The following is a 12161-nucleotide window of genomic DNA, read 5'->3' on the forward strand; positions in this document are numbered from 1 at the left end:
TGGGTACCGTAAAGGGTTTACTGTAGAAACGGTTCTGCTGTGTAAGTGCTTTCTGTGGCACGTGAAGCCCCTTAGTGTACATGACACAATTGGGAAGGTGACTGATGACTGGGAGGGGCCATCCAGGGGAGAGCCTGGCAGGCGGCAGGGAGCCATGGAGCTGTGTGTGTGGCACGGGAGCTTCACCCTCTTGTGGTGCCCATCAGAGGGTTTATTGGGGCAGTGGGCACCAGGGCCCTGGTTGTGGTCAGGCCATCCCCCAGATTTCCAGCCCTGTGCTGCCCGAGTCTCTGGCTGCTCAGGAACATGACCTCCTCCCTGCCCCCTGCCCTCTCAGCAGAGCAAGGTCTGGAAGCTAAGGCGGCTGCCCAGCGGGGGCTGTCGGACATGGAATACCTGAATCCAAGATGGTGGCAGCCGAGTCCTCTTCCTCAGAGGAGGAGGAAAGTGAGGACGAAGCTGTAAACTGTGACAGAGGCAGCGAGGAAGAGGAGTCCCCTGCCACCCCTGACCAGCCAGAGCAAGGGAGCCCAGGGACCTTGCCTGGGAGGGGGAGGCCGCAGGAGCCCGGAGCCCAGGTATGTGCCTGCAGGAGGGACAGCGGGGGTTGTGTGCCTGTCTGGGGTTGTGGCCCCACGGCTGGGGATGTGACGTGGAGGAGAGCCCAGCAACCTGTCACATACTCCCTGATCCTCTGGGCTCATTGCCTGCTACACGGGAGGGGTGGCCTGCCGGGGCTCTGGGCACGAGTGAGGTGTTGACGGCTGGGTTACTTGGTGTTCAGTCACAAGGTGGGCAGGTGTGGGTGGGCTCCTCCTTGATGGACAAGCCTGCTGTCACTGGATGCCATCACAGTCACTCAGCAGGCATTCTCCTGCCTCCATTTTATAGGTAAGAAAACTGAGGCCCAGAGAAGGGAAGTGACAGGTCAGGCCCCAGGCGCAGGTCTGTCAGGCTTGAAGTTGAGATTGTAAAGGTGGACGCGACTCCCACCTGGAGTCCTGTCCTCCAGACACAGGGCATTGGACGTGCGTGCCTCCCAGTCCCTTCAGTGGAAGCTCCAACAAGAGGAAGGGGCTCCGTCTGCTGCCTCCTCTTGCCCTTGCTCTTCTCCGCCCTCCTTTCTAATGCCCACCCTGTCCCTGTCCAGGGAGGTCAGAGGGCGAGGGGTTCAGTCTCAGCTCTGACCCTGTGTGACTGCTGGGCCTCAAGGGTGCTGCAGCCCCACAGGCCTCTCTGATCCTCATCTGGAAGGGACCTCATCTCAGCGCCTGTGTGTCACTGGGCAAGCAGACATCAGTGGTAGCAAGGTCTCTGCGCCGGGGCTCCTCCCATCTCCTCTGGCCTTTGATGGCTTGGGGTGCTGCTCGCCCAGCCACGGTGCCCTGAGCCCTGGCTGCAGCCCTCAGAGGCAAATGGAGACCCGCAGCCACCACCTCCACCTGTGCCTGGACCCTGAGCCCGTGGCGGACACAGATGCGGCACTCTCGTGCTACCCTGTAGCCTCCACTCCTAGAGCTGCCATGTCCCAGTCTGTCCTCTGCCACCACTGCCCCAGGGAATCCACTGTGGTCGTTTCTCTTTGTTCAGACAGAGAAACCAGCAAACCAGAAGGAACCCACCACGGCCCACACCGTGAACCAGTGTCACAGAGGTAGGTGCTCTGAGGAAGATATCCTGCGGGCACAGATGGGGGTGGGAGGGGAGCTTCTGTTGCCTGAGGCCATTAGTATCTTAGTGTCCAGAGCAAGAAGGAATATGAGGCCCAGAGGCTGACAGATGACTTCAGGGAAGGAAAGGAGCTGGCTGCCTACAACTAAAAAAAACGGCTTGGGGCCTAGGGAAGGCCAAGTGGTCAGTGTGGTCTCTGTTGGGAGCCCTCACCCTGCTGTTGTAGGGGCAGCCGTCTCGGACACAGGTGAGGGCGTAGGTATTGCTGCAGCCCGGCTCAACACTGTTTCCAGAAACAGGCCTCAGGCCAGACGGAGCACGCGTTGCAGCTAGATGGCTCTAGTTCTGTGCCAGCAAAGGATCTTGCTTCATTTTCCTTCTGTGACAGTCAGAGAAGCTCACTATAGGAAATTCTAAAGGACACAGCTACGTGACAGAACCTGAAAGTCACCTACAACTGGGATGACCACGTGGGTTACAGTCCACACTGAGCTGTGAGCTGGGGCGTAGCCAGGTGGGGTGCCAGCGTGCAGGTAAGGTTACTGCAGGTCTAAGGACTAGAGCTGGAGGTGCAACTGTCCTTGGCACAGTGGGCAACCCTGCTCAGCATTCCTGTGTCCCACCCAGTGGCAACCACTGGTACTTTGGGGACATGCCTTTTTGGCGCTTTTTCCTGTGCACTGACACTGGTCTGGTTTCTCATTCCCATTTTGGTTTGCAGCGTCCCTGCAGCAGGACTGCGCTTGCTGCCCACCACTGCCTTGTTGTGTAGTCTTCCTTCCTCAGGAGACGCCTTGATACACTTTCCTGATCTCCTAAAGTGGATGTGGGAGCTACTTACAATTTATGCTGTTAGAAATACTGAAACAATTCCTTGTAATTAGGGGTCAGTTTTTTTTGGGGGGGGTACCAGTATTGAACCCCAAGGCATGTAACTACTGAGCCACATCCTCATCCCTTTTTATGTTTTGAGACAGGGTCTCAGTAAGTCTCTGAGGCTGGCTTTGAACTTGTGAACCTCCTACCTCATCCTCCAGAGCCACTGGGATTACTGGCCTGCCCACTGTGCCCGGCTAGTTAACTGTTTTTGAAGAAAAGATGAACCTCTGCCCTACTCCTCCTGATAAAATCAGGTTCAGATACATCAAGGATTTGAGCTGAAAAAGTTTCTTTCTAAGCAATTTGTAAAGTTTCGTGGGAAAAAAGAAAAAAAAATGGGTTGATTACCTACCTACCAGCCCAGAGCTCTGGAAGCCAGCAGCTGTCGTGAAGTCACAGTGGTTCATGCCTAACAGAGGCAGGAGTCTAGTGTCTCTAATTTACAGAGATTTTTATGAAGGATTTATGACCCAAGAGAAAAATAACACAAAGAACAGAAGGTTTTCAAAGAGCAAGAACTCGGGTGGCCAGTGCACATGTTTGGATTCTGTCATGATTATCAAAAAACAAAATCAAAACTGGAGTTCACATTTTTCACTTGCCAAAATGGTACGCATGGTTCATGTTTGGCAATAAACATTTTCTTGCCTTTTAGAGGGCCGCGTGGAGCTGCCCGGCAACATTACGGACATCCAGGCCTTTGCGGAGCTGGTGCCTGGCCAGGGCTTTGCCCCAGGTGAATCCCGGCACACCAGAGCCTGAATGCGGGAATGTTCTTGCAGCCTTCCTGTTATTATTTATAACTCAACGTGTTGATTTGCAGTCATTGATAAGAACCAAAATCCACATCAACCCTGAAGCTCCATTTCTGGGCAAGTGGTGTGTCCGTGGTTCTCGGAGGGGAGTGGTCTACCTCTGCTCAACATCTGGCCGTGGTCAGAGGTGCTCTTGATGGTGACATCTGTGAAGGGCTGCTGGCCTCTAGTGAACAGAGACCAGGTGTGCTGTGTAAGCCCTGCCACAGGACAGCCCCCACAACAAAGAGTCACTAGCCCAAAATGTCACCAGTGCCAGGTTAAACCTTCGTTAATTCACAGGGACAAGTGAAAATGGTGTAAGATGACGTATCACAGAAAAGAACATGATGACAGGGAAGACCCCCAAGGTGCCACGGCCAGTAGAAAAGGCCAGGTATGGAGCAGGACATGGCTTCATCCCCAGAGGAACCTAGCTGTGTGTGACCCACCATGCTGGCTTTCCTCTGGGCAGGGGAAGGTTTGGAAAGAATCTGATAATTGCAAACTTGGATGCAGTAATGTGAAAGCTCAGAACTTGGCTGGGCTTCTTCCACTGACCTGGAGCGCCCAGATGTGTCCTTCTGTCCTTCTGTCACCTTGTAGGACAAGCTACATCAGGGCGGGACCTCAAGGGCTTCCCCCAGTGCCCAGATGGGAAATGGATCTGCGGCTTTTGATTTGCAGAAGAGCCAGGAAGAGTGAGCTGGCCTCGGAATTAGGAACCAGTTTGGTTTCCTGATTTGTACTTTTTAGTATTTGTTATAATTTCACACCCTGAATGTTCACATATTTTTAAAAATGTGTTTAAATCTCACACATGTCCAGAGAAGGGAGTAGTTAAGAAGGTCAGGGGGCTCCCTACAATGGAACTTTAGGTTTGTCACTGTGATTAACGTAGACAAATATCAGTGCTTTAAAGAGAAGTAAGAAAAGCCAGCTTTAACTCCAAGTATTTAAAAAAACAAAAAACAAAAAAAAATACTCCTTAGGAACAAAAGACCAGATGTAATGCTTTAAAACACTGCTGTTAATATTATTATGTTTATTACATTATTCATTTCTTCTTCAGTTTTTATTTCCCACTTTTTCTTTATGGTGGAGGAGAGATGAGTGTGACTTAAGGAAGGAGAAAAACCGTGATCACTTGGTTATCTTTTCTGATCCAATACTTTGCTCCTTATCTCTTTAGTGGGTTGCATGGTTTCTTGGGGGACTGATAAGGGGCAAAACTTGTCCTTGCAGAAAAATGTTCTGGAATTCCTGGGGCCCCTGAAACCAGTGGCCATTCGAATAGTGAGAAATGCACACGGGAACAAGACAGGTAAGGCCTGGGAGCTGGGCGGATGTGCGGGGGAGGGCTGGCCACATGGTTGGGGAGGTCCCAAAGCAGCCTTGTCCCTTCTCCTCCTTGGGGTCCTCACTTCTGTGGATGTGGCTAACTGTTCAGGACGCAGATCTGTGTCATCCTTGCCTCTGGCAGCCTGGTGTATACTGTCAGAATTTTCTCCTCCACTGTTCTAGTAGGTTCCCCTGTTCTGTTCAGGTAGATGCCTGCAGGTCTGGGTTTTCTGGGCTAAGTCCATGGGCGGCTCCGCCAGTGGGCAGTCCCCTACCTCTCTGCGCATGCATGGTGTTGCCCCAGACCACATCTCCCCAGGTGTGCGCTCCGGGCTGTGAGCCTCCTCCCCTGGCCTTGGAGCCCTGGGTCTGGTGTCTCGAGGCAGTGAGCATGGCTGGAAGGAAGGTGGATCTGGGAGAGGTGGGCACCTGCCCAGCCTAGTGGCCAGCTAGGCCAGAAAGCCATAGGAGACCAGTGGCAGAACAGCCACATCTCAGAGAACCATACTAAGGCTCTGTGGCCACTGGGTGTCTGGACCCTGGGGTTGGGAGTGCCTTGGCAGGAAGAGGCCACCTGGGCAGAGTGGTCAGGTCTGGCCGAGCTGGCACCCAAGGAGAAAGGTGCTCCTGCGACGGGGTCGTCCAGTGCCCTTGCTGTGTCAGGTCTCATCCCTCCCCAGCTCTCCTGCCCAGCTCACCAGGCTGATGGTTCAGGCAGCCGTTTCTCCTGGAGCTCAGCAGAGGGCAGTGTGAGGGGTGGGGGACAGAGCCCCTGCCCAGGTTCACAGCCCAGCCAGCCACTTAGGAGCCCTGTGACCTGGGACAGGAACTCAGCCTCCTTTCCTTGTCTGCATAAGGGGTCAGACCTGTCCTGCAGTTGGGAGGGGTCAGGGTCAGCCCCGGACGGTGTGAGCACTGGGCACGCTCGGAGTGCAGCTGTTGGTGTTGGTGCTGGTGGTGGGGCCACTGGTTCATGGCGCCTCAGAGACCAGGCAGGGAGCCAGGAGGAAGGTACCTGCCTTGTTGGGCTCAGGGACAGCATCTTGGAGGCCCTGGCGCTGGAGATAGCCAGCACCTGAGCATGACACTGTTGAAGGCAGCAAATGACCCAGGTGGAAGTGTGGGGGCGGAAGCTGGGCTGGGCCCTGGGGCTGCAGTAAGAGGGGGAGCCTGGGCCCAGTGGAGGCTTGGGGCTTAGGACAGCCTCGGGTTTAGAAAGGCCCGCTGGCTAGTGCAGGGAGGGCCGCTGGCATTCGGAGGCAGTGGAGGCTTTTGCTTGTGTGGGCTGCGGGGGAGGCTGGGGGAGACTGTGGTGGTGTAGACGGGGTGCTGCTCGGCAGCTTCACGGGTCAAGGCCCAGTGAGGTGGAGGCTGTGGAGGCCTCTGCACCTGCTTGTTGCTGTGTAGTCACCCACAGCTACCTGCAGGGTGATGTGGAGGTGACCCTCCAGTGCTGGGCTGGGTCACAGCGGCCATCGTGAGCATTTCTTCTCTGCAGAACATGGTCAGGGAAGGGGTGAGGCTGGGAGGGAGGCACAAGGGGCCTGGTTTTTGTGCCTTCATCTGCAATGCCAGTTGGGTGCTGAGTGCTCCTCCAAAGGGTGGCCAGGTGGGGGGTCAGCCTGTGCCGTGGCAGCTCCCGCTTTCTGCACCTAGCCAGGTGCCCACGTCCTCTGACTCCGAGTGTCGGCAGGGCTGGCAGTTACCTTGTCGTGGTCCCCTCTCAGGGTACGTCTTTGTGGATTTCAGCAGCGAAGAGGAGGTGAAGAGAGCCCTGAAGTGCAACGGGGAGTACATGGGTAAGGAGGCACGGCGCTGCGTCCGGGCTCCCTGGCTCCCACGTGGGCCCTGGCTTAGGTTCTTGTGCTGAGTGTCCCCTCCTGCTACACGCTCTGAGCACTGAGGGTCCAGCAGCAAACAGGCTGCAGAGAGGCAGGTGGTGCTGGAGCAGGTGATGGGCTCATGGCCCTGGGACAGCGTCAGGCAGGCAGGGTATGAGGCGAGGGCCAGGGAGGAGGAGGCAGGTCTTCCCCAGGGTGGCCGCCGGGCCTCAGGGGCACGTGCAGCCTGGGGTGAGCAGCAGGCCTGCCTAGGGCGCAGGGTTGGTGGAGGTGCAGCAGGTGCGCCGTTCCTGAGCTGGGACGTGGTCCTCAACCCATCTGTGGCATGGACGCCTCCCGGGGCAAGTGTGTGGGGAAGACAGGGGTCCCCAGGAGTCCTGCCAGCGAGTCAGGTGGAAGGTATTGACTGAGTGCTGTGGTGCAGGCAGAGGCAGGCGATCCCTGAGCCCTTGGGAGGCACGCGAGCAGGTGATTGTCCAGGGTTGCTGTCACAGGAGCCTTTCCCAAGACAGAGCCGCCAGCAGTGCCTCAGAGAGGGCCAGAGCCCAGAGGATATGTCCCTGTGGCTCCCGAGGGCTGAGGCCACATGGCAGGCCACATAGAGCCCAGGAGCATGGTGCTGGCCGTGGCCCTCCTCGGCCGGAGCATCTGGCGGGCAGCAGTGAGAGGCCTGGGTCGCCAGTCAGTCCTCTGGCAAGGTCTGGGCCTCTCCGGAGCCCAGACCCCTCCGTTCGTGCAGGTGGACGCTACATCAAGGTGTTCAGGGAGAAGCAAGTCCCTATGGCCAAGGGGCCCCTGCAGAAGAGCGCACAGCCCTGGCAAGGCCGGACACTCGGGGAGAATGAGGAGGAGGAGGACCTGGCCGGCTCTGGGAGACTCTTTGTGCGTAACCTGCCCTACACGAGCACCGAGGAGGACCTGGAGAAGCTCTTCTCCACCTACGGTAGGACCTGCTCCTGGGTAGCCCCCGGCCCTGGGCAGCCCCCTCCACCTCCCTCTAGCTCTTGGCCTTGGACAGTGGCCCCAGCTGGGGTCTCCTCATCTTAGAACAGGGCTTGCTGTCCCTCCCTGCTGCAGATGTAGGACATCTTTTGCTCTCTGAACTTGAACTTGGATTTTCTCTTTTTTCTTTTTTTCTTAATGGTTCTGGGGATTGGACCAAGGGGCGTTGTACCACTGAGCTGCATCCCAGTCCTTTTCATTTTTTGAGTCGGGGTCTTGGTGGGTCAACGAGGCTGGCCTTGATCCTCCTGCCTCAGCCTCCCAGGCCGCTGGGATTACAGGCACAGCCCCAGCCACGACGCCCGCAGAGCTGGGATTCTCACTCTCTCTCCAAGCACCGAGCTGGAGAGGTGGAGGCGTTTTCCTGGGCTTCCTTGGCTGCTCGGTGTTGGGATCCAGCGGCCGCACAGCCCCCAGTGCCCGCAGTGCTCCTCTGCCTGGGAAGGCTGTCCTTCCTCATCTTCCATCCAAACGAGCTTCAGAGAGGAGGCCACAGCCAGGGCCCTTTGTTCTTGCCTCGGTCGTCACTTCTTGGACTGGGAACTTGCAGGCCTGTGGTTGTGCCCCACGTGGGGCAGAGTCTGTTTGGAGGGGTGGCTCACGGGGCACCGTGTGGAAGTGCTACCTGATCCCCTGTCTCTTGGGAGGCTGGCCTGGACGTGGAGCATCAGAGACAGCGTGACGTCCACGGAGGTCCCACACGGGACCTGAAGGTCTGGCCATGCTGTCCTGCTCCCCAGGTCCTCCCACCCAGGCTGGTGCCCTGGCCACACAGCAGTGCTACACAGAACAGGAGGGGGATTGTCCATAGGCTCCAAGTGCCCATTTGGGAAGAGGAAGACCCATAGAGGGGACGTGGTCACAGCCTGGTGTTCAGAGTGTCCACTGCAGACAGTGTCCTCTGAGTAGGACAGAGTCACAAACACTTCCGCGGCACTAAGTGTAGCCAGTGCTGGGTAGTAACCACACACTGATTCTTGGACCTTCGAGGCCACCCTGCGCTTGAGGACTGTTGTGCCATTCACAGGCCTCTGCCGTGTGCAGCTCACAGTGTCACCTGTGCAAGGTCCACTAGGGGGAGTCAGGAGCCGTGGGGTGCTCACAGAGGGGTACAGTCCCCTTGTCGAGGCTGTGTCTGGTACCCCCAGCCTCAGCTGGACGGAGAGTGACAACATGGCTTTCTGTCTGCCGTCCCCGTCTCCCATCAGGGCCCAGTGGTGAGTCCAACTGGCTTATGACGAGGGGACATGATGGAGGGTGGGGCTCCACTCACCTCCTGCTCTGTCCCCTCAGGGCAGGATGCTGCACGTGCTGCCGTCCACCATCAGGAAGGAAGCCAGTGAGGACACAGACGTCCCTGGGTCGTCCTACAAGAAGAAGAAGGCATCTGAGGACAAAGCCCGCAGCCCCAGGTCCTCGTCCGCCCTGCGTGGCCTCTGCACCCGTCCAGGCTCTGCCGCCCAGGCCCTTTCCCTCTGTAGGGTGGGGCCTTCAGGGCCTCAGTGTCCCCACTGCACATCGGGAGAGTGGAACTGTGTCAGCATAGGTTCTGAGGTGTCACCAAGGGCTGGGTCCCTGGCACAGGGCAGATGCCGACACTTGTCAGGGCTTGGGTTTGCGGCCTCACTGCAGGCCGGGTGCTCGCCCAGGACAGGAGAGCTGGCGGGGGGTGGGGAAGGCCAGCGAGGTTCATGGCAGTTTTGGGGTCTGTGAGAGGCCTCTGTTGGTCCCAGCCTGACCCATTCGGCCTGCCCCTGCCCTCAGCTCCCACAACTGGAACACGCTGTTCATGGGGCCCAATGCTGTGGCCGATACCATTGCATAGAAGTACAGTGCCACCAAGAGTCAAGTGTTCGACCACGTGAGTGAGCCCGAGTGTCCTGTGCACATTGAGTCCACAGACTTCCTTCCAAATGCTGTCCACGGTCGCCCTCTGCTGGTGTTGATTCAAGCAAACCCCGGAGTGTTTTTCAGCCACTTGGCAAAGGACGTCCCTTGGTTCTGCCCATTAGCTGCTTTCTCCATTGTCCTTTACCCTCCCTCATGGCACTCGGGTCAGTGCTGACCGTTGGAGGTAGAAGGCCAGCCCCGCGTGTAATTGTGAGCACTCCAGTGGCCACGAGTATACAAAGAAACAGGCAAGGGCTGGGGATGTGGCTTAAGCGGTAGCGCGCTCGCCTGGCATGCGTGCGGCCTGGGTTCCATCCTCAGCACCACATACCAACAAAGATGTTGTGTCCGCCGAAAACTAAAAAAAAATAAATATTAAAAAATTCTTTCTCTCTCTCTCTCTCTCTCTCTCTCTCTCTCTCTCTCCTCTCTCACTCTCTCTTAAAAAAAAAAAAAAAGAAACAGGCAAAACTAGTCTTAAGGAGACACCGTTCAACTTGACGTCTAGAGCCTCCTCACTTTGACGTGAGCAATGTAAAAAGCCACACTGTGTTTCCTCCCTTCTTTCCACCAATCCACTGTATTTTGTGGGTAGCACGACCTGGATCCGAACATGCCACACTTCAGGTGCCTATGGTGGCTTGTGGCTGCTGGGCTGGGGAGGGCAGCCTGGCCTGAGTTGGAGGGACAGCCACAGCGGCTCAGGCCCTGCCCGTGCCCTCTGAGCACTGGGGCTCAGCAGCACCTGGACAGAGGTCCCACCTTGTAGTGCCACCTAGAGGAGGCAGAGGAAGAGAGGAGGGCTTGGGGGGGCTGTGGAAGGAAAGTGGGCAGGTGGGGAGGTGACAGAAACAAGGACTGCATGTAATGGGGTCAAAGTCAGCGCATGCAGAAGCCCCAGGGCTGCAAGAGGAGCCTCACAGAGACCTGCCCACTGCTAGAAGGGAAGAGCCCGAGGGTGGGCGGGGATGTGTGGCTGGGGAGGGCAGAGAGCTGGTGTAGCACCAGAGCGTGGTCCCCACCTCAGTGCAGGTGGGCGGCAGCACCCTGAATCCCCTCCCCGCTGGGCCTGCCCAACGGGCTAGGCCCTGCCTGACGGGCCCGGCCTCCTCTCCTCTCCCCACAAGACACCAAGGGCAGGGTGGCCGTAAGAGTGGCCCTCTGGGAGACTCAGCTGGTCCAAGAAGTGTGGCGCTTCCTCATCGATGATGGCGTCAGCCTGGACTCTTTCAGCCAGGTGGGTGCCCGCTGCCCTGCTGACCCCACCTCTGGGGAGTCGACTGCTGCTGATCCAAAGCTGGGGACGGCCTCAGGGGAGGCTGGGGGTGTGGGGGGTCTTGTGGTGACTGGATCCAAACCAAGGGCTCAACCTCAGATTTGCCCCTCCCAAGGACAGGGACAGCCAGCTCCTGGGGGCGGTGGGCTGCTCCTGGGGGCACAGGCTCCTCGCTGCTTCTGCTTCCCACGCCTGTGCACAGGTGGTCTGCAGTGCCAGGAAGAGCCCTCCACGCTGAGGTGCCAAGGGGCTGTGGTTAGTCACGGTCAGGATCTGGTGACTCAGCTGGGGCTGGGATTTGATCCCGGGGGTCTCACCTGGGGCCCTGGGCCTTCGACCTCAGCGGAGCTGCCTGTTGGCTGTAGAGTCAGCGGGTGGTGCCTCCTGGGTCCTCCTAGGTACCTGGCTACTGAGCACCCAGGTGTGCACCTAAACTTGAGGCCACCAGGTCAGTGCCAGTGTCCAGCTGAAGAGTCCTGCTGCCGTCCCTCACGTGGCCTCTCCTCCCTGCAGGCGGCAGCAGAACGAAGCAAGACTGTGATTCTGGCCAAGAACCTCCCAACAGGCACCCTGGCGGCCGAGCTGCGGGAGACCTTCAGCTGTTTTGGGAGCCTGGGCCGCGTGCTGCTGCCCGAGGGTGGCGTCACTGCCATCGTGGAGTTCCTGGAGCCCCTGGAGACCCTCAAGGCCTTCCGACACCTGGCCTATTCCAAGGTAGGCCGCTGGGAGCTGCTGCGGGGAGAGGGCCCGGGAGCTGGTGTGCCCACTGCCCAGCATGGGCTCGGCCTGGCTCCACCTTGGTGCTGGTCCCGCACCCCTGCCCTCCCTGAGGGCGCTGCAGGAAGCACCCTCGTCCCCTGTCCAGCTCTGGCCGTCCTCGGCCTTCCGTTCCTGCCCCGACTTGGGTCTTCCTGGTTGGCTGTGGCGGCGTCCGTGCCTGTGGTGAGCTGCAGCCGGTCCTGTGTGCAGGGCCGTCCGTGTGTGCACACGTGTGTATCTGCAACACAGGGGCCTCTGGGGCTCCATGACAGGTGGCCGTGAGCCAGGTGGCCTAAGACCACACAGTGCACCTGTCGCAGAGCTGACAGTAAGGCAGGCGTCCAAGAGCAAGGTGTGGCCAGGGCTTCCAAGGGGTCTGGGGAGGACCTGTCCTGCCTTTGCCCACTGCTGGACTCCCGGCATCTGTCAGCTCCCTGCGCCACTCCCGTCCCTGCCCTGTCTTTATGTGGCCTTCTTCTTGGTCCCAGATCCCTCTCCTGGGCTTACAGCCCACCCAGATAACCCCGGACCATCTGGGGGTCTTGATGATACTTGCAGGGGATGCAATGGTAGGTCTTGGGGGTCTAGACGGCCATCTCTTGGGGAGCTACCTTTCACCCACCACAGGTCATTTGTCTGCCAGGCCCCTTGGGGCTTTGCAGGCCATGGTCCCCAGTCACCCGCAGGCAGGCCTTCCTGGCCCACTCC

General features: G+C 58.2%; 1 protein-coding gene across 1 annotated transcript in view; it reads left to right on the forward strand.

Annotated features, from left to right (window-relative positions):
• The first annotated feature begins 407 nt into the window (after positions 1 to 407).
• Positions 408 to 12161, forward strand: part of LOC144253761 (putative RNA-binding protein 19) — a 38288-nt gene continuing 26534 nt past the window's right edge. The window contains 11 exon segments of the mRNA XM_077796459.1: positions 408 to 578; positions 1591 to 1654; positions 3206 to 3261; positions 4590 to 4668; positions 6413 to 6484; positions 7266 to 7486; positions 8176 to 8241; positions 8822 to 8940; positions 9293 to 9393; positions 10546 to 10655; positions 11208 to 11408. Coding sequence (XP_077652585.1) covers positions 408 to 578; positions 1591 to 1654; positions 3206 to 3261; positions 4590 to 4668; positions 6413 to 6484; positions 7266 to 7486; positions 8176 to 8241; positions 8822 to 8940; positions 9293 to 9393; positions 10546 to 10655; positions 11208 to 11408 — 1260 coding nt within the window.

The sequence above is a fragment of the Urocitellus parryii genome, chromosome 3 (assembly GCF_045843805.1).
Source record: "Urocitellus parryii isolate mUroPar1 chromosome 3, mUroPar1.hap1, whole genome shotgun sequence".
Lineage (NCBI taxonomy): Eukaryota > Metazoa > Chordata > Mammalia > Rodentia > Sciuridae > Urocitellus > Urocitellus parryii.